The 22,667-nt window shown below is 38.8% G+C and overlaps 3 protein-coding genes across 3 annotated transcripts; all 3 read left to right on the top strand.

The window, feature by feature from the left end:
• The first annotated feature begins 6,318 nt into the window (after nt 1-6,318).
• LOC139656194 (G-protein coupled receptor 4-like) lies at nt 6,319-10,823 on the top strand. The gene is made up of 3 exons (XM_071533698.1): nt 6,319-6,459; nt 7,770-7,957; nt 9,204-10,823. The coding sequence occupies exons 1-3, from the start codon at nt 6,319-6,321 to the stop codon at nt 9,706-9,708; spliced, it is 834 nt and encodes a 277-aa protein (XP_071389799.1). The 3' UTR covers nt 9,709-10,823.
• Nucleotides 10,824-12,471: 1,648 nt separating this feature from the next.
• On the top strand, nt 12,472-15,929 carry LOC139656193 (G-protein coupled receptor 4-like). The gene is made up of 3 exons (XM_071533697.1): nt 12,472-12,612; nt 13,918-14,105; nt 15,352-15,929. Exons 1-3 carry the CDS (start codon nt 12,472-12,474, stop codon nt 15,854-15,856), a joined length of 834 nt encoding a protein of 277 aa, XP_071389798.1. The 3' UTR covers nt 15,857-15,929.
• A 2,713-nt stretch (nt 15,930-18,642) lies between these two features.
• On the top strand, nt 18,643-22,033 carry LOC139656192 (G-protein coupled receptor 4-like). Its single transcript, XM_071533696.1, has 3 exons — nt 18,643-18,783; nt 20,088-20,275; nt 21,529-22,033. Exons 1-3 carry the CDS (start codon nt 18,643-18,645, stop codon nt 22,031-22,033), a joined length of 834 nt encoding a protein of 277 aa, XP_071389797.1.
• Nucleotides 22,034-22,667: the final 634 nt, after the last annotated feature.

Here is a 22,667-nt window from a genome sequence, read left to right as displayed (position 1 = left end):
ACTGGCGGTAGCCAATAGGAATGAGGCTGATAGGTGGAAACAATCAGGCAGTCAGCCCATTAGCCATATTGTGGCCAAGAGGCCTACAAAGAAATATACACAACCCATACAAAAATATATATACAGATAATCATAGATAAAGAATAGATCAAACATTGCCATACTATCTACCAAGAAGAAACAGGCTGGCCCACAGAAGAATGTCAGAAACAATTCACATACAGGACTTACTCCATGAATACATAACACAGTAGGCGGCTATGCAAAATACAAAATGATCTATGACAAATCCACAAGGACGGAGGGCACGGCCACACAATAAGGCCCTGGGGAGAGAGAGAGATAGTCAAGAGGTTACAGAGAGCATGAGAGAGATAACTCTTCATTAAGACCCTCTGGATGTAGTGTCTTCATATAGAAAATCCATTTACATTCAGATTTAAGCAGTCTCTGATCAACATCACCCCCTATACGTGTTTTAGAAATCTGTTGAATGACACAAAATGAAAGTGTTGAGACAGGATGACTGGCTTCATGAAAATGTCTAGCAATGGATGATTTAGCATAATTTCTCCGTATGGCACTTTTGTGTTCTGTTGTACAGACAACAGTTCATCAACATCAACAACTGCACCTCCTCCACCGCTCCTCTGTCCCAAGGCAACCCCCAGGGCTCAGTGCTTGGTCCTCTCCTCTTCATCCTCTACCTGCTCCCCCTTGGTAACATCATATGTCGTCATGGTCTCCACTTCCACTGCTACGCCGATGACGTCCAGCTCTACATTTCCACTAAATCCATCACCACTGCTACTCACTCCACTCTGACAACTGTCTCACTGAAATTAAATCATGGATGCAAGCCAACGTCCTCAAACTCAACTGCGATAAATTTGACATGCTAATCATTGGTCCCAAATCCCTCACTAAAGCCACCCACAACTTCTGCCTCACCATCGATAACTCCACTCTGTCTCCCTCCCCACACATCCGCAACCTCGGAGTCTTTTTCGACAGTAACCTCTCCTTTGAACACCATGTCAAACAAATCACCAGAACTGCCTTTTTTCACCTAAAAAACATAGCTCGTCTCCGCCCATCACTCTCCTTCTCTGCTGCCCAAACTCTGATCCACGCTTTCATCACATCCAGAATTGACTACTGCAACAGCATTCTTTATTGCACAACATCAAAAGTCCTAAATAAACTCCAGTACATCCAGAACTCTGCTCGCCTGCTCACCCACTCCCGTTCCCGTGACCACATCACCCCCGTCCTCCAGAACCTCCACTGGCTCCCTGTCCCACAACAGATCCATTTCAAAGTCCTTCTCCTCACTCACAAAGCCCTCCATAACCAGGCCCCCTCCTACCTCACCGACCTGCTCCACCACCACACTCCTTCCCGCAGCCTCTGCTCCTTGGATGCCAATCTCCTGTCTCCACCTCTCAGGACCAAGCACCGGACCTGGGGCGACAGAGACTTCTCCATAGCTGCCACCTCCCTCTGGAACTCTCTCCCCAAACACATCTGAGACTGTACCGATCTGCTCATGTTCAAATCACTAGTCAAAACTCACCTTTTCACTATAATGTTTGTGGATGTTATTTTGAGGCTCTTAGTTGTTGTGTCTCCTTATTTATTTATTAATTATTATTTTGTGCTTCATGCCTTGGTTTTTCCTTATGTCCTATGTATCTGTGTATTATGTTTTTTGTAATTGAAAAATTCAATAAACAAATTTGAATAATAATAAAACTCACCTTTTCACAACTGCTTTTAATGTGTGATTAATCTTGTGTGTTATGTTTTTATTGTGTTGTTTTTAACTTATGTAAAGTGTCTTTGAGTACCCTGAAAAGTGCTCTACAAATAAAATGTATTATTATTATTATTATTATTATCATTATATATTTCTGTTGCCTACTCTCCTCAGAATTAGGCTTACAATTTGAATTTCAATCTTGAAATGTAGTAACTGTAATTGTCCTTTTTTTACTCAATACAGTACAAAATATAAGAACTGCAATACGCAATAAATACAATCCGTACATTACACAATGTACACTACAATGCATTTTATAATACAATATACAATATAACATACAACACCAGGAGCGTGAGTGTTATGAATAATATAAATGGTAAATGATAAATGATACATGGTATTGCACAGTAGGTAAGTGGTAATATGATATAAGTAGTCAACACTGAGGCACAGTGGTAGTGCAGTGATGAGTGCAATAACAGTACAACAGTCCAACAACTGTACAATAACTACAGTGTCTTGTGGTTAGAGGTTTGCCCAAAAATTCTCCATTGACTCTCACTTCAACACATCAACCCAGTCTGATGTCTAAAAAAGTAGGCTTTCTTGTGTGTGTCTTGTGGTTAGGTTTGCCCAAACGCTGTCCTCGCTGTCCTCTCCACCGCGCCCACGGCCCGCATTGATCCTCCTGATCCAAGCCCCGACACATCGTCGTCGGGACCCCCGCCGAAATCTCGGACGGATCACCAGGAACCAATCGGCACCCTGCCATCAGCCCTGGCCGACACCGTGCTCCCAGGAAGCGTCGGCAGTAAGCCCTCGCCGCGTGTCTCTCTCTCCACCGACAGAACAGACGGCTGTCAGGTGGACAGAGCTCGCGCATATGCATGGAAATATAGATTTTACTTTTCAAGCTTCAGTTTATCACATGCATGATATTGGTCAGCCTGTTTACTGTGTGGGAGAAACGAGCTAAGTTACATCCCGATCTAAGCAGAGACCCCCCTACACATTTACATCCCTGATCTGATGTTCGGGTCAATTTGACCCAAGAGAAATGAAGGGGAAGAACCTGTAGGTGAAAACAGACAGAACATGGTAAATATGAAACAGAAAGCTGACTTCACTAGTTCTTCTTGACCTTCATCTAAAATTTGCTCTCACACACATGTACATGCATGCACACATGTATTCTTTTTGTCTTTTGCTCAGTCAGATTGAACACACAACCTTCTCCAACATATTATAGACAATACTGCCAAAAGAAAATGCCCCATGCCTAGGCACACCTCCAGCCATCCACACACACACACACACACACACACACACACACATATTTATGGCACCCATGTCTTCGTTATAGTGGATTTTTTACATAAGTCACAGCTTTATCACAAAAAAAGAATGGCACTCTCATTGCTAAATGTGATCTAGCAAATGACAAATGACAAACATTAACCTCATATGTTATCTATATTGTTTGGAATTGCGTTAAAGACAATATATGTTAAAGGAGGGGTATCCTAGGATGTGACAATTCTTAGTATTTATGGTTATTTTGGTACTTGGAGGTGTGAAATAATCACAATAAAAAAATGGAATCATATTACTATGCCATTTCCCCACAGTCAACAACTATAAAACACGCCCCCTTGTTCGAGCCAGTCAGATTTTGCTCCAGTTTCTATGTAGACACTGGACTGGACTCCTCTTAGTGCTACCAATTAGGGCTAAGAGGAGGGCAGGCCTTCCAGAATGGCCAGCCAATCAGAGCAGTATATAAGAAGCTGCTTATGTAAAACAACCAATTTTTTTGTAGGTGGGAAACAAGTACTTGGAAGTGAATAGCTAAAGCTATAACTAAAGGACTTTTACTGAAAAAAGATGTATTTTATAGACACCAGGTAATTATATAAAATTGCTGAAAAAGCAAATGATACCCCTCCTTTAAGCATTTTCAAAAAAAAACAATTCTGTATTGCCTTAAAAGCCCAATCATGTCCTGTGTCAATTTGACCCAGCGAACCTTACCAAAAGGTCCAAGGTTCACCAAAAGGTGAACATAACACAATTAAATGCAACACAGTCTAGGATGATGATCTATCTGGTTTAGAATTATCACTTGCCTTTTGAAAATTGGGTCTGTTATTGAATTGCCACAAAAATAAACAGGGATACAGGTTTAGGTTTGTTTATTTATAGGCTACTTCATTTATTTAGGCTTATGTTATTTACTCAGAGAGAGAGACATCTAGGTCCCATAGGCTTTCCTAATGATTGCCTGATCACAAGTCACAACTCTGGCTGAGAAATATCCTAAACAAATAAACGTGACTGCTTTGATACGTGAGTCTGTGAAGACAGGGAGAAAGTGAAGAAGACGGAAGATAAAGTTAATCCCTGATGTGGAAAAGTACAGTGAGCTGTCATCGTTGTTTCTACAAACACAATAGTGAAAAAGAAGAGGCTTTGGTGGCTATTGGAGCACAATGCAAGTAGCCTACAGCTGTTTCCACAGGGTGTTTCTCCTCCTGTATTGCAGGAGAGCCGCATATATACGTTTCTGGTGTTAACAGCCCGGCTGCGACTTGAGCACGAAATCGCAGTACTCGCCCGCTACGCGTCCGGTGTGAATCTAGCGTGAGAGTAGAGTTAAAGATTTTGTCTGGAAGGGTTGGAGATATCATGGATAGGCCTCTGTCTGTTTTTTCCATTTATTTGTCCATCCATCCATCACATGATATCTCACAGTGTCCACAGACTGGATTGCTGATTATCCCGAGTGGGCACAACAATTACACGTTAAAATTTAACATTTTAATAACCAATGCTGCATCCCAAGTTTTATTATTATTGTTGATATTATTTTTATTATTGTTATTCTTATTCTCCTTCTTCTCCTTCTTCTTCTTCTTCTTCTTCTTATTATTATTATTGTTGTTATTATTGTTTTGAAAATAAAGCTTGGTCATGATAAATTTCTTCTTGTTCACAGGAATGGTTTTAGCATTGTAAACAAAAGCCTGTGTTAAATTTTATGCCGCAGTAAGCTGAATTCTATAAGTATTATTATTATTATTATAGTATTATTATTACCTGTAGCCTCTTGACACAGGACACATGGTGTATGAGTTCATAGCCACAGTAGTTTCAATAGCAGGTAATGCTAATAACACCTCAGACTTTTTTATACTTCATGTCTCAATTTTTATATTTGATGTCTCAGCATGGCAAGTTTATAGCGAGCAATGTAATTTAACTGCAGTCAACTCTTCTTGAGGCAGTGATACACAGAGCAGCTTTTTGTGACGACTCTAGAAAGCAGCAGTGTTGCATCAGCAGGAAATTTACCAGGAAATACATTTTTGACTTCTTATCTCATTTTGTTGCTTAGAGCGTTATCCATCTAAGTTCAATTAGTTTAGTTTAGTTTACTTCAGTTTAGTTTAGTTTCAACAGTCAGAGACACAGTGCCACCAAAACAGATCAATAATCAGAATCAGAATCCTTTTATTATTAAGTATATTTGCGCATACAAGGAATTTAGCTTAGTGGCTGCTTGTGTACTTATATAGTAATAAAGATATTCCTGTGACCTCAGAGTAATCCTGTATGATACAGAAGTGCTAGGTAAAGAACTAAGAGCCAGGGAGAAAAGATACAAACTTCTTGTTTCTTTTCTAAACATGACAGGAGGATTTTTAGTACAAGTACCAGAGGAAGATGGACATGAAGAAATCAATCATAGGTGTTTCTCTTATTACAGGAAATTCATGTCAACTCTGGTGATTTCGAGCAGAGCTGTTATCTGTAGATTAGAAGCAGATGTAGATAACTAGGAAGCTGCTGTGGGGGATTATTCACACTATAACTGCTGAAGGTTGGCTGTCTGGATGCAGATGAAGAAACAGCGGACCTTGGCAGATGAAACACATTCAGGTTGTGGTCCAGCAGCTTTCAAAATATAGAATTATCTTTTATTATTTAGCATACATTGAATTTCATGCTGTCAATTTCTTAGAACACATTTTTTATAGATAAGATTACATGTAATTTGTTCTTTTTACCTATTTTAGTCCTTTATGCCTGTTTTATACCTTTTTCAAGTCTGCTTTTAATTAAGGTGTAACTTCATAATTTTTATGATTATTATGATTATTCTTAGTTTTATTATTATTCATATTATTATGGTTTTATTTTTTTTGTTTTTGTTTTTGTTTTTTACAATAGTAGTAGTAACAGTAGTATTAACAGTAGTGACTAGCATCATGCCTATTCAGCCTGAGGGGCCACATGCTCCTTTAGAGATTTGATATCCGACATCTCTCAGATATAACACTAACCTTTTTCTTGCTTTTCAATTTCTGGTATTTGTGATGTATTCATGATGATTCTAATTTGCCATAGCATTGCACCTCAGTAAACAACTTCTGTTTCCCCTTCCTCATGTCTCAAGTAGTAGTGGAGGTAGTAAGAGAAGTGTTGAGTAGAGGCTAAGAAACATCCACCTTTCCCTGACCTGCTCTCCCCAACAACAGGTTTCACTCTGAAGAATGGGAAATTTGTACAACAACACAACCTTAAAGAACGACACATATGATGACTTATCAACTGCTGTACATGTGACGACATGGATCGTCATCTCCATCGGCCTTCCTTTGACCTTGCTGGCCATCTGTGCTCTGGTTTCCCTGGTGCGATAATTACGATTGAGATCTATTTATTTGTGTGTGTACTTGTCTATCTTTGTCTATCAGTCTTTCTGTTATTTATCTATTCATGATGTCACATGCAGGTGTGTGAATTATGATTGAGATCTTTTCATTTGTCTCTGTGTCTATCTGTTTGTCTCACTATCAGATATTTATCTATAGTAAATGTAAGGTGATTCAGTTTTTTTCAAGCACTACAGTCATTTATTTTATGCCTGCTTATTCCTTTTCTGATTCACTAGAGACTGAAGCCTTTCCTAGTAGATTACTACACTACACTAGCTACAGGCAATTTAGTGTCTTTGAAATGTAGGAGGAAACCTCCGCTGTGACAGGGAGAACATGCAAACTCCTCACAGCAGGGCAGGGAATCAAACCCATTTATTTGTGTCTTTGTTCAACCATTATTTCATCTACACATCTAGGCATTCATTCATTTATTTGTGCATTTTGTCATTCCTCCAATCTTTTATTTACTCAATAATTCATTCTTCTCAATCTAAATTTCAATAGTCACATTAAATCAATAACAAAATCAGCCTTTTATCACCTTAAAAATATTGTAAGGATCAGAGACTTGATGTCAAAACATGACATAGAGAAACTTGTGCATGCTTTTATCTCTAGCAGGCTGGACTACTGCAACGGACTGTTCACAGGTCTGTCTAAGACAGCGATCAGACATCTTCCGCTGATCCAGAATGCAGCTGCCAGGGTTGTATCAAGGACCAAAAAAGACCAGCATATAACTCCAGTTCTCAGATCACTACATTGGCTACCAATTTCTCACAGAATCAATTCCAAAATTCTATTACTTGTCCATAAATCATTGAAAGGTTTAGGTCTAAGATACTTATCAGATCTCCTGACCCAATACGAACCTTGCAGACCTCTTAGGTCAGCTGGTTTTGGATTACTGACTGTTCCCAGAGTAAAAACAAAGCATGGTGAAGCTGCCTTTAGCTTCCATGCTGCTCAAATGTGGAACAAATTGCCAGTGGAGCTGAGACTTGAGCCAATGCTGACTACTTTCAAATCCAAGCTAAAGACCTACCTGTTTACCATTGCTTTTAATTCATTTTCTTTTATTATTATACATTTTTTTTTTTTTTAATTCTGTTTTTATTCTATGTGCTTTTGCGATAATGTTTTTATCATTTGTTTTTTGTGCTTTTGCCTGTGTACTCTGTAAAGCACCTTGGGTTGCCTTTGGGGTTTTTAATTGACTCATTCAAATACATTTATTTCTACTTTCTCAGGTCATTCAGTTCTTTCTACCACTGTTCCTGTAGGTGCGAGACGGCCAGGTTGCGCCGATCTACGTCATCAACCTCCTCGTCTCCGACCTCATCCAGATCTGCTGTCTGGCCGTCCGGGAGGCAACACCCAGGGGACTCATCCGCTCTCTTTTCTCTGATGTTTTCTACTACATTGGGTTGGAGGCTAGTGTTGGCTTCATGGTGTGTGTAGCCCTGGAAAGGTAGCTAACCATCTGTGTGTGTTTGTGTGTTTAGCATCTATCTATCTATCTATCTATCTATCTATCTATCTATCTATCTATCTATCTATTTCTATGCTGCGTTCAAATTCTGTCTATATATATTCTAATTACGGCAAGAGTGTATTTGAACAGCCCAATAAAGTGGTAAACACAAATGGGAAAGTTCAATTTTACATGATACCCAAGATGCCAAGATGTGACATTCTTTTTCACAACGTTATATTACAATATGAATTACATAACTGAATATTCTCCTCTAGTAGCTCTGCACCACTTGGTTTTACAAATAGTCACCAAAAAAGCTATTTTTGTTTCAGGGTGTGTTTTGTTATTTCAGACTAAAAACTAATTCACGATGAGTGGTATTTACTGTCAAGCTTGAAAGTACAAGCTTAAAAGGAGTACATGAAGGCAGCAATACATAAAGTTTCCTTTCTGTTGACTCAACTGTTAATATAATGCATTTAATAATAATGATAATACATTTAATTTGTAATGCACTTTTCATGACAAGTAAATCTCAAAGTGCTACAGAGAAAAAAAAACAGGTGCATAAAAACAGATCAAATGAACCAACAGCAAAGATCATTAAAAGCAACACAAAGGGAAAAAAAGGCCTGATTAAAAAGGAAAGGTTTATAGACAATGCATAAAAACAAAGAGATAAAAAGACAACAACAAAGTCAAGGAAAGGCTCTGTTAAAAAGGAAGGTTTTAAAAGCACTTGTTGGATCACTGCATTTGGTTTGTATTGTGTATTGCTATTTAAATGTATTCAAACCTATTTAAAACATGTGTCCACTAAATGTTCTGCTTGTCCAGAATCCTGAATCTTACCAGCCATGTTGGCTGGCAAAAAAAATCTCTAAAAGAAAACCTGGATGTGACTGATGGGCCAGTTGCCTTACACTGCGAATGTTGTTTTTGCCGCATGCTCTGCTGCGACAACACAAACTGTACCACGTCCCGTGATACCCGCAGCCATAGCAGCCCTAAACAGGGTGACTCGCTAAGGGAACTATGAGTCTTGTCTTTTTATGTTGTTTTTGTGATGATGTGTGTAAAGTGTATTGTTGGCTCTCCTTGTGATGTACAGTTTTGTGAAAAAGAATTTCCCCCCGGGGACAATAAACTAACTAAATAACTATGTACTTCACAATAACAATGCTGAAACAATATATCATTCAGTCATACATTCTATCTATCTATCTATCTATCATTACAGGTATTTGGTCATCGCCTGCCCACTGTGGTACCGCTTCAGACGCACCATCAAGTTCTCTCTGGTGGTCTCCTTCATGGTCTGGGCCTTCTCCATCGTTCTCATCATTGTCAACTATTTTGTGATGGACCTCTTGGTTGCAATGATCCTCCTCTCCATCTCTCTCCTCCTCCCCTTCCCCCTGCTCATCTTCTTCCTGGCTGGGACCCTCAAAGCTCTGTCTGCTTCCATCTCTGTCCCCCCTGAGGAGAAACGGCGAATTGTGGGAGCCTTGGTTCTGGTGCTGCTTAACTACACACTGCTGTTCCTTCCCACGATCATTTGGTTCTTGACGGCAGCAACAAGATCATCTGGCCCAATTTTCAATCATGACCTGCGTTACATCTTCATTCGGTTCAGTCCTCTTGTGGACTTGGTTCTGTATGTTTTCATGAAGAAAGGAGCTGTAGACAAGCTGCTGGCCTGCCTGTGTCGGTGCAGGATGACCAGAGAGCAATGTGACACCTGAGAGTCGAGTTAGGGGGAGCAATTTTTGTCCAGGGAGGTTGGTGGTACCAACCTCTGTCTGTTTTTTTTTTTTTTGTCTATTTGTCTCTCCATCCATCCATCACACATGATATGTCACAGTGTCCACAGACTGGATTTTGACAAAATTTAGGGGAATAATGAATCTCAGCCCTGCATCTTCATAACTGATTAGCCCAAGAGTGGATGCTACAATTACACATCAAAACTGAACATTTTAATAACCAGTCCCACATCACAAGTTCGAATGATATGCAATTTGGTCTTTTAATCCCCTGGGAACTGTTGTCCATGCTTTTATTTTGTCACATCTGGATTATTGTAACTCCCTGTACACCTGTCTCACTCAGCAGAGTAGATCCAGATTACAGTGAGTCCATAATGCTGCAGTCAGACTCTGAACAGGAACTAAGAAGAGACAGCTTATTACCTGTATTTTAGCTTCACTTCATTGGCTCCCAGTGAAAATTAGGATTGATTTTAAAATCTTACTGAGCACATTTAAGACACATTTTGGACAAGTGTATAGCTACAGTATATCTCTGAGCTTTTAACCCCTTATGGGCAGCCTGAGATCCTCAGGCAGCGCTCTTTTAGTTGTTCCACAGTCTAGGTTGAAGACTAATGGTGCTTTCAGACTACGGGCTACAAAGCAACAGGAAGTCATTCGTTTTCAATGGAAGCCGTCGACATGAAGCTACAAACACCAGAGCGTAAAATGTAGCAGTGCGTCGGGTGAGTGCAGCTACAAACTGAAGTTCAGCTGGCTTCAACTTTTTTCCACGCGGTGAAGCACGAACAAATCAAGGTAGTGTAGGGTCGTTATATATTTACATTATTATTGTTTACTTGATGAATAAGAAGAACGAGTTTTTGCCAAATAAAATAAAAACTAGACAAATGCAACATTATCATACTGATAATGACAGTCTGACATTATCAGTTGGTGCAGCACTTTTCTGCTCCGTTGGCAACAGTGTAGCTTGGTACACCAGACCGTTCTGTAGCTTTTGCAGCCCGTGGTCTGAACGCACCTTAAGGGAGACGGAGCTTCCTCCATCAGGCTCTGAGGCTCTAAGACCTGCTGATAAGATAAAGCTAGGCCCATTCTTCTGCATTTACTGCTTATGTTTTTAACTACTGCTCAAAAATAGATTTTATTTTTTATTTTGTATTGTAAACCAAGTTTAATTGCAATTCTGTATCTATAAATAAAGTTCTTTATTATTATTATCATCATTATCATTATTATTATTATTATTATTATTATTAGAATTTTGAAAATAAAGCTTGGTCCAGATATACCAGATGTATTTCTTCTTGTTCACAGGAATGGTTTTAGCATTTTAAAAACAGATTTACACAATTTTATGAAAAGCTAGGCCCATATTCCTCTACATTTACTCTTTGTTTTTAATTATTGCTGACATTTTTTTTATCTTGTAAACCACATTTTATCTTTATCTTTATCATTATCATTATCGTCACCATTATTGTTTTGATAATAAAGCTTGGTCCAGAGATATTTCCTCTTGTTCATTCTTGTTCCCATTCATTTGAATGAAGCCACAAAAATAGACTGAAAACTATATTTTATATTCTGGTTTACATGGTGGTTAAGTGCAGAGTAACCCCATGTTAAAACTAAGTGGAATATTTCTTTAAATTGTATGCCGCAGTAAGCTGCATTCTATCAGTAGAAGCCCAGCAGTGTTACATCAGCAGGAAATTTACCAGGAAATGTTTGAAATACATTTTTGACTTCTTGTCTCACTTTGTTGCTTAGATCGTTATCCATCTACGTGCAGTTAGTTTAGTTTAGTTTAGTTTAGTTTAGTTTAGTTTAGTTTAGTTTCTACGGTCAGAGCCACAGTGCCACCAAAACAGATCAATAAAGATATTCCTGTGACCTCAGAGTAATCCTGTATGATACAGAAGTGCTAGGTAAAGAAATAAGCGCCAGGGAGAAAAGGTACAAACTTTGTGTTTCTTTTCTAAACATGACAGGAGGATTTTTAGTACGAGTACCAGAGGAAGACGGACATGATGAAATCAAACATCAATTTGTATCTTATTGCAGGAAATGCATGTTAAATCTTACCAGTCCTACCAAGAAGCTGTTATCTGTAGATTAGAAGCAGATGTAGATAACCAGGAAGCTGCTGTGGGGGATTATTCACAGTATAACTGCTGAAGGTTGGCTGTCTGGATGCAGATGAAGAAACAGCGGACCTTGGCAGATGCAACATATTCAGGTTGTGGTCCAGCAGCTTTCTTAGTTTCTTTACTTGGCATACAAGAAAGTTACAGTAATGCGGTCACTTCTTAGAACACAATTTTTATAGATAGGCTTAAATGTACTTTGTTCTTTTTACCTATTTTAGTCCTGCTGTACATACCTGTTTTATTCCTTTCTCAATTCTGCTTTTAATTAATGTCTAACTTTATTCATATTATTATTTGTAGTAACAGTATTATTAACAGCAGTGACTAACATCAGAGATTTGATATCCAACATCTCTTAGATAGAACTAACTGCTTTTATTACTTTTCATTTTCTGGTATTTTTTTGATGTATTGATGATGATTCTAATTTGCCATAGCATTGCACCTCGGTAAACTTCTGTTTCCCCTTCCTCATGTCTTAAGTAGTAGTGAAGGTAGTAAGAGAAGTGTTGAGTAGAGGCTAAGAAACATCCACCTTTCTCTGACCTGCTCTCCCCAACAACAGGTTTCACTCTGAAGAATGGGAAATTTGTACAACAACACAACCTTAAAGAACGACACATATGATCACTTATCAACCGCTGTACAAGTGACGACATGGATCGTCATCTCCATCGGCCTTCCTTTGACCTTGCTGGCCATCTGTGCTCTGGTTTCCCTGGTGCGATAATTACGATTGAGATCTATTTATTTGTGTGTGTACTTGTCTATCTTTGTCTATCAGTCTTTCTGTTATTTATCTATTCATGATGTCACATGCAGGTGTGTGAATTATGATTGAGATCTTTTCATTTGTCTCTGTGTCTGTTTGTCTCACTATCAGATATTTATCTATAGTAAATGTAAGGTGATTCAGTTTTTTTCAAGCACTACAGTCATTTATTTTATGCCTGCTTATTCCTTTTCTGATTCACTAGAGACTGAAGCCTTTCCTAGTAGATTACTACACTACACTAGCTACAGGCAATTTAGTGTCTTTGAAATGTAGGAGGAAACCTCCGCTGTGACAGGGAGAACATGCAAACTCCTCACAGCAGGGCAGGGAATCAAACCCATTTATTTGTGTCTTTGTTCAACCATTATTTCATCTACACATCTAGGCATTCATTCATTTATTTGTGCATTTTGTCATTCCTCCAATCTTTTATTTACTCAATAATTCATTCTTCTCAATCTAAATTTCAATAGTCACATTAATTCAATAACAAAATCAGCCTTTTATCACCTTAAAAATATTGTAAGGATCAGAGACTTGATGTCAAAACATGACATAGAGAAACTTGTGCATGCTTTTATCTCTAGCAGGCTGGACTACTGCAACGGACTGTTCACAGGTCTGTCTAAGACAGCGATCAGACATCTTCCGCTGATCCAGAATGCAGCTGCCAGGGTTGTATCAAGGACCAAAAAAGACCAGCATATAACTCCAGTTCTCAGATCACTACATTGGCTACCAATTTCTCACAGAATCAATTCCAAAATTCTATTACTTGTCCATAAATCATTGAAAGGTTTAGGTCTAAGATACTTATCAGATCTCCTGACCCAATACGAACCTTGCAGACCTCTTAGGTCAGCTGGTTTTGGATTACTGACTGTTCCCAGAGTAAAAACAAAGCATGGTGAAGCTGCCTTTAGCTTCCATGCTGCTCAAATGTGGAACAAATTGCCAGTGGAGCTGAGACTTGAGCCAATGCTGACTACTTTCAAATCCAAGCTAAAGACCTACCTGTTTACCATTGCTTTTAATTCATTTTCTTTTATTATTATACATTTTTTTTTTTTTAATTCTGTTTTTATTCCATGTGCTTTTGCGATAATGTTTTTATCATTTGTTTTTTGTGCTTTTGCCTGTGTACTCTGTAAAGCACCTTGGGTTGCCTTTGGGGTTTTTAATTGACTCATTCAAATACATTTATTTCTACTTTCTCAGGTCATTCACTTCTTTCTACCACTGTTCCTGTAGGTGCGAGACGGCCAGGTTGCGCCGATCTACGTCATCAACCTCCTCGTCTCCGACCTCATCCAGATCTGCTGTCTGGCCGTCCGGGAGGTAGCACCCAGGGGACTCATCCGCTCTCTTTTCTCTGATGTTTTCTACTACATTGGGTTGGAGGCTAGTGTTGGCTTCATGGTGTGTGTAGCCCTGGAAAGGTAGCTAACCATCTGTGTGTGTTTGTGTGTTTAGCATCTATCTATCTATCTATCTATCTATCTATCTATCTATCTATTTCTATGCTGCGTTCAAATTCTGTCTATATATATTCTAATTACGGCAAGAGTGTATTTGAACAGCCCAATAAAGTGGTAAACACAAATGGGAAAGTTCAATTTTACATGATACCCAAGATGCCAAGATGTGACATTCTTTTTCACAACGTTATATTACAATATGAATTACATAACTGAATATTCTCCTCTAGTAGCTCTGCACCACTTGGTTTTACAAATAGTCACCAAAAAAGCTACTTTTGTTTCAGGGTGTGTTTTGTTATTTCAGACTAAAAACTAATTCACGATGAGTGGTATTTACTGTCAAGCTTGAAAGTACAAGCTTAAAAGGAGTACATGAAGGCAGCAATACATAAAGTTTCCTTTCTGTTGACTCAACTGTTAATACAATGCATTTAATAATAATGATAATACATTTAATTTGTAATGCACTTTTCATGACAAGTAAATCTCAAAGTGCTACAGAGAAAAAAAAACAGGTGCATAAAAACAGATAAAATGAACCAACAGCAAAGATCATTAAAAGCAACACAAAGGGAAAAAAAGGCCTGATTAAAAAGGAAAGGTTTATAGACAATGCATAAAAACAAAGAGATAAAAAGACAACAACAAAGTTAAGGAAAGGCTCTGTTAAAAAGGAAGGTTTTTAGGCCCCTTTTAAAAGCACTTGTTGGATCACTGCATTTGGTTTGTATTGTGTATTGCTATTTAAATGTATTCAAACCTATTTAAAACATGTGTCCACTAAATGTTCTGCTTGTCCAGAATCCTGAATCTTACCAGCCATGTTGGCTGGCAAAAAAAATCTCTAAAAGAAAACCTGGATGTGACTGATGGGCCAGTTGCCTTACACTGCGAATATTGTTTTTGCCGCATGCTCTGCTGCGACAACACAAACTGTACCACGTCCCGTGATACCCGCAGCCATAGCAGCCCTAAACAGGGTGACTCGCTAAGGGAACTATGAGTCTTGTCTTTTTATGTTGTTTTTGTGATGATGTGTGTAAAGTGTATTGTTGGCTCTCCTTGTGATGTACAGTTTTGTGAAAAAGAATTTCCCCCCGGGGACAATAAACTAACTAAATAACTATGTACTTCACAATAACAATGCTGAAACAATATATCATTCAGTCATACTTTCTATCTATCTATCTATCTATCATTACAGGTATTTGGTCATCGCCTGCCCACTGTGGTACCGCTTCAGACGCACCATCAAGTTCTCTCTGGTGGTCTCCTTCATGGTCTGGGCCTTCTCCATCGTTCTCATCATTGTCAACTATTTTGTGATGGACCTCTTGGTTGCAATGATCCTCCTCTCCATCTCTCTCCTCCTCCCCTTCCCCCTGCTCATCTTCTTCCTGGCTGGGACCCTCAAAGCTCTGTCTGCTTCCATCTCTGTCCCCCCTGAGGAGAAACGGCGAATTGTGGGAGCCTTGGTTCTGGTGCTGCTTAACTACACACTGCTGTTCCTTCCCACGATCATTTGGTTCTTGACGGCAGCAACAAGATCATCTGGCCCAATTTTCAATCATGACCTGCGTTACATCTTCATTCGGTTCAGTCCTCTTGTGGACTTGGTTCTGTATGTTTTCATGAAGAAAGGAGCTGTAGACAAGCTGCTGGCCTGCCTGTGTCGGTGCAGGATGACCAGAGAGCAATGTGACACCTGAGAGTCGAGTTAGGGGGAGCAATTTTTGTCCAGGGAGGTTGGTGGTACCAACCTCTGTCTGTTTTGTTTTTTTTGTCTATTTGTCTCTCCATCCATCCATCACACATGATATGTCACAGTGTCCACAGACTGGATTTTGACAAAATTTAGGGGAATAATGAATCTCAGCCCTGCATCTTCATAACTGATTAGCCCAAGAGTGGATGCTACAATTACACATCAAAACTGAACATTTTAATAACCAGTCCCACATCACAAGTTCGAATGATATGCAATTTGGTCTTTTAATCCCCTGGGAACTGTTGTCCATGCTTTTATTTTGTCACATCTGGATTATTGTAACTCCCTGTGCACCTGTCTCACTCAGCAGAGTAGATCCAGATTACAGTGAGTCCATAATGCTGCAGTCAGACTCTGAACAGGAACTAAGAAGAGACAGCTTATTACCTCTATTTTAGCTTCACTTCATTGGCTCCCACTGAAAATTAGGATTGATTTTAAAATCTTACTGAGCACATTAAAGACACATTTTGGACAAGTGTATAGCTACAGTATATCTCTGAGCTTTTAACCCCTTATGGGCAGCCTGAGATCCTCAGGCAGCACTCTTTTAGTTGTTCCACAGTCTAGGTTGAAGACTAATGGTGCTTTCAGACTACGGGCTACAAAGCAACAGGAAGTCATTTGTTTTCAATGGAAGCCGTCGACATGAAGCTACAAACACCAGAGCGTAAAATGTAGCAGTGCGTCGGGCGAGTGCAGCTACAAACTGAAGTTCAGCTGGCTTCAACTTTTTTCCACGCGGTGAAGCGCGAACAAATCAAGGTAGTGTAGGGTCGTTATATATTTAAGTTATTATTGTTTACTTGATGAATAAGAAGAACGAGTTTTTGCCAAATACAATGAAAACTATACAAATGCAACATTATCATACTGATAACGACAGTCTGACATTATCAGTTGGTGCAGCACTTTTCTGCTCCGTTGGCAACAGTGTAGCTTGGTACACCAGACCGTTCTGTAGCTTTTGCAGCCCGTGGTCTGAACGCACCTTAAGGGAGACGGAGCTTCCTCCATCAGGCTCTGAGGCTCTAAGACCTGCTGATAAGATAAAGCTAGGCCCATTCTTCTGCATTTACTGCTTATGTTTTTAACTACTGCTCAAAAATAGATTTTATTTTTTATTTTGTATTGTAAACCAAGTTTAATTGCAATTCTGTATCTATAAATAAAGTTCTTTATTATTATTATCATCATTATCATTATTATTATTATTATTATTAGAATTTTGAAAATAAAGCTTGGTCCAGATATACCAGATGTATTTCTTCTTGTTCACAGGAATGGTTTTAGCATTTTAAAAACAGATTTACACAATTTTATGAAAAGCTAGGCCCATATTCCTCTACATTTACTCTTTGTTTTTAATTATTGCTGACATTTTTTTTTATCTTGTAAACCACATTTTATCTTAATCTTTATCATTATCATTATCGTCACCATTATTGTTTTGATAATAAAGCTTGGTCCAGAGATATTTCCTCTTGTTCATTCTTGTTCCCATTCATTTGAATGAAGCCACAAAAATAGACTGAAAACTATATTTCATATTCTGGTTTACATGGTGGTTAAGTGCAGAGTAACCCATGTTAAAACTAAGTGGAATATTTCTTTAAATTGTATGCCGCAGTAAGCTGCATTCTATCAGTAGAAGCCCAGCAGTGTTACATCAGCAGGAAATTTACCAGGAAATGTTTGAAATACATTTTTGACTTCTTGTCTCACTTTGTTGCTTAGATCGTTATCCATCTACGTGCAGTTAGTTTAGTTTAGTTTAGTTTAGTTTAGTTTAGTTTAGTTTAGTTTAGTTTAGTTTAGTTTAGTTTAGTTTAGTTTCTACGGTCAGAGCCACAGTGCCACCAAAACAGATCAATAAAGATATTCCTGTGACCTCAGAGTAATCCTGTATGATACAGAAGTGCTAGGTAAAGAAATAAGCGCCAGGGAGAAAAGGTACAAACTTTGTGTTTCTTTTCTAAACATGACAGGAGGATTTTTAGTACGAGTACCAGAGGAAGACGGACATGATGAAATCAAACATCAATTTGTATCTTATTGCAGGAAATGCATGTTAAATCTTACCAGTCCTACCAAGAAGCTGTTATCTGTAGATTAGAAGCAGATGTAGATAACCAGGAAGCTGCTGTGGGGGATTATTCACAGTATAACTGCTGAAGGTTGGCTGTCTGGATGCAGATGAAGAAACAGCGGACCTTGGCAGATGCAACATATTCAGGTTGTGGTCCAGCAGCTTTCTTAGTTTCTTTACTTGGCATACAAGAAAGTTACAGTAATGCGGTCACTTCTTAGAACACAATTTTTATAGATAGGCTTAAATGTACTTTGTTCTTTTTACCTATTTTAGTCCTGCTGTACATACCTGTTTTATTCCTTTCTCAATTCTGCTTTTAATTAATGTCTAACTTTATTCATATTATTATTTGTAGTAACAGTATTATTAACAGCAGTGACTAACATCAGAGATTTGATATCCAACATCTCTTAGATAGAACTAACTGCTTTTATTACTTTTCATTTTCTGGTATTTTTTTGATGTATTGATGATGATTCTAATTTGCCATAGCATTGCACCTCGGTAAACTTCTGTTTCCCCTTCCTCATGTCTTAAGTAGTAGTGGAGGTAGTAAGAGAAGTGTTGAGTAGAGGCTAAGAAACATCCACCTTTCCCTGACCTGCTCTCCCCAACAACAGGTCTCACTCTGAAGAATGGGAAATTTGTACAACAACACAACCTTAAAGAACGACACATATGATCACTTATCAACCGCTGTACATGTGACAACATGGGTCGTCATCTCCATCGGCCTTCCTTTGACCTTGCTGGCCATCTGTGCTCTGGTTTCCCTGGTGCGATAATTACGATTGAGATCTATTTATTTGTGTGTGTACTTGTCTATCTTTGTCTATCAGTCTTTCTGTTATTTATCTATTCATGATGTCACATGCAGGTGTGTGAATTATGATTGAGATCTTTTCATTTGTCTCTGTGTCTGTTTGTCTCACTATCAGATATTTATCTATAGTAAATGTAAGGTGATTCAGTTTTTTTCAAGCACTACAGTCATTTATTTTATGCCTGCTTATTCCTTTTCTGATTCACTAGAGACTGAAGCCTTTCCTAGTAGATTACTACACTACACTAGCTACAGGCAATTTAGTGTCTTTGAAATGTAGGAGGAAACCTCCGCTGTGACAGGGAGAACATGCAAACTCCTCACAGCAGGGCAGGGAATCAAACCCATTTATTTGTGTCTTTGTTCAACCATTATTTCATCTACACATCTAGGCATTCATTCATTTATTTGTGCATTTTGTCATTCCTCCAATCTTTTATTTACTCAATAATTCATTCTTCTCAATCTAAATTTCAATAGTCACATTAAATCAATAACAAAATCAGCCTTTTATCACCTTAAAAATATTGTAAGGATCAGAGACTTGATGTCAAAACATGACATAGAGAAACTTGTGCATGCTTTTATCTCTAGCAGGCTGGACTACTGCAACGGACTGTTCACAGGTCTGTCTAAGACAGCGATCAGACATCTTCCGCTGATCCAGAATGCAGCTGCCAGGGTTGTATCAAGGACCAAAAAAGACCAGCATATAACTCCAGTTCTCAGATCACTACATTGGCTACCAATTTCTCACAGAATCAATTCCAAAATTCTATTACTTGTCCATAAATCATTGAAAGGTTTAGGTCTAAGATACTTATCAGATCTCCTGACCCAATACGAACCTTGCAGACCTCTTAGGTCAGCTGGTTTTGGATTACTGACTGTTCCCAGAGTAAAAACAAAGCATGGTGAAGCTGCCTTTAGCTTCCATGCTGCTAAAATGTGGAACAAATTGCCAGTGGAGCTGAGACTTGAGCCAATGCTGACTACTTTCAAATCCAAGCTAAAGACCTACCTGTTTACCATTGCTTTTAATTCATTTTCTTTTATTATTATACATTTTTTTTTTTTAATTCTGTTTTTATTCTATGTGCTTTTGCGATAATGTTTTTATCATTTGTTTTTTGTGCTTTTGCCTGTGTACTCTGTAAAGCACCTTGGGTTGCCTTTGGGGTTTTTAATTGACTCATTCAAATACATTTATTTCTACTTTCTCAGGTCATTCAGTTCTTTCTACCACTGTTCCTGTAGGTGCGAGACGGCCAGGTTGCGCCGATCTACGTCATCAACCTCCTCGTCTCCGACCTCATCCAGCTCTGCTGTCTGGCCGTCCGGGAGGCAACACCCAGGGGACTCATCCGCTCTCTTTTCTCTGATGTTTTCTACTACATTGGGTTGGAGGCTAGTGTTGGCTTCATGGTGTGTGTAGCCCTGGAAAGGTAGCTAACCATCTGTGTGTGTTTGTGTGTTTAGCATCTATCTATCTATCTATCTATCTATCTATCTATCTATCTATCTATCTATTTCTATGCTGCGTTCAAATTCTGTCTATATATATTCTAATTACGGCAAGAGTGTATTTGAACAGCCCAATAAAGTGGTAAACACAAATGGGAAAGTTCAATTTTACATGATACCCAAGATGCCAAGATGTGACATTCTTTTTCACAACGTTATATTACAATATGAATTACATAACTGAATATTCTCCTCTAGTAGCTCTGCACCACTTGGTTTTACAAATAGTCACCAAAAAAGCTATTTTTGTTTCAGGGTGTGTTTTGTTATTTCAGACTAAAAACTAATTCACGATGAGTGGTATTTACTGTCAAGCTTGAAAGTACAAGCTTAAAAGGAGTACATGAAGGCAGCAATACATAAAGTTTCCTTTCTGTTGACTCAACTGTTAATATAATGCATTTAATAATAATGATAATACATTTAATTTGTAATGCACTTTTCATGACAAGTAAATCTCAAAGTGCTACAGAGAAAAAAAACAGGTGCATAAAAACAGATAAAATGAACCAACAGCAAAGATCATTAAAAGCAACACAAAGGGAAAAAAAGGCCTGATTAAAAAGGAAAGGTTTATAGACAATGCATAAAAACAAAGAGATAAAAAGACAACAACAAAGTTAAGGAAAGGCTCTGTTAAAAAGGAAGGTTTTTAGGCCCCTTTTAAAAGCACTTGTTGGATCACTGCATTTGGTTTGTATTGTGTATTGCTATTTAAATGTATTCAAACCTATTTAAAACATGTGTCCACTAAATGTTCTGCTTGTCCAGAATCCTGAATCTTACCAGCCATGTTGGCTGGCAAAAAAAATCTCTAAAAGAAAACCTGGATGTGACTGATGGGCCAGTTGCCTTACACTGCGAATGTTGTTTTTGCCGCATGCTCTGCTGCGACAGCACAAACTGTACCACGTCCCGTGATACCCGCAGCCATAGCAGCCCTAAACAGGGTGACTCGCTAAGGGAACTATGAGTCTTGTCTTTTTATGTTGTTTTTGTGATGATGTGTGTAAAGTGTATTGTTGGCTCTCCTTGTGATGTACAGTTTTGTGAAAAAGAATTTCCCCCCGGGAACAATAAACTAACTAAATAACTATGTACTTCACAATAACAATGCTGAAACAATATATCATTCAGTCATACTTTCTATCTATCTATCTATCTATCATTACAGGTATTTGGTCATCGCCTGCCCACTGTGGTACCGCTTCAGACGCACCATCAAGTTCTCTCTGGTGGTCTCCTTCATGGTCTGGGCCTTCTCCATCGTTCTCATCATTGTCAACTATTTTGTGATGGACCTCTTGGTTGCAATGATCCTCCTCTCCATCTCTCTCCTCCTCCCCTTCCCCCTGCTCATCTTCTTCCTGGCTGGGACCCTCAAAGCTCTGTCTGCTTCCATCTCTGTCCCCCCTGAGGAGAAACGGCGAATTGTGGGAGTCTTGGTTCTGGTGCTGCTTAACTACACACTGCTGTTCCTTCCCACGATCATTTGGTTCTTGACGGCAGCAACAAGATCATCTGGCCCAATTTTCAATCATGACCTGCGTTACATCTTCATTCGGTTCAGTCCTCTTGTGGACTTGGTTCTGTATGTTTTCATGAAGAAAGGAGCTGTAGACAAGCTGCTGGCCTGCCTGTGTCGGTGCAGGATGACCAGAGAGCAATGTGACACCTGAGAGTCGAGTTAGGGGGAGCAATTTTTGTCCAGGGAGGTTGGTGGTACCAACCTCTGTCTGTTTTGTTTTTTTTGTCTATTTGTCTCTCCATCCATCCATCACACATGATATGTCACAGTGTCCACAGACTGGACTTTGACAAAATTTAGGGGAATAATGAATCTCAGCCCTGCATCTTCATAACTGATTAGCCCAAGAGTGGATGCTACAATTACACATCAAAACTGAACATTTTAATAACCAGTCCCACATCACAAGTTCGAATGATATGCAATTTGGTCTTTTAATCCCCTGGGAACTGTTGTCCATGCTTTTATTTTGTCACATCTGGATTATTGTAACTCCCTGTGCACCTGTCTCACTCAGCAGAGTAGATCCAGATTACAGTGAGTCCATAATGCTGCAGTCAGACTCTGAACAGGAACTAAGAAGAGACAGCTTATTACCTGTATTTTAGCTTCACTTCATTGGCTCCCACTGAAAATTAGGATTGATTTTAAAATCTTACTGAGCACATTAAAGACACATTTTGGACAAGTGTATAGCTACAGTATATCTCTGAGCTTTTAACCCCTTATGGGCAGCCTGAGATCCTCAGGCAGCACTCTTTTAGTTGTTCCACAGTCTAGGTTGA

This window comes from Centroberyx affinis, unplaced genomic scaffold (genome assembly GCF_046629955.1).
Source record: "Centroberyx affinis isolate AG114_WGS23_722 - 3 ecotype Tasmania unplaced genomic scaffold, CSIRO-AGI_Caff_v1 ptg002406l_1, whole genome shotgun sequence".
Classification (NCBI taxonomy): Eukaryota; Metazoa; Chordata; class Actinopteri; order Beryciformes; family Berycidae; genus Centroberyx; species Centroberyx affinis.
The sequence above is the reverse complement of the archived record's forward strand: the minus strand, read 5'-3'. Positions and strand labels throughout refer to the sequence as shown.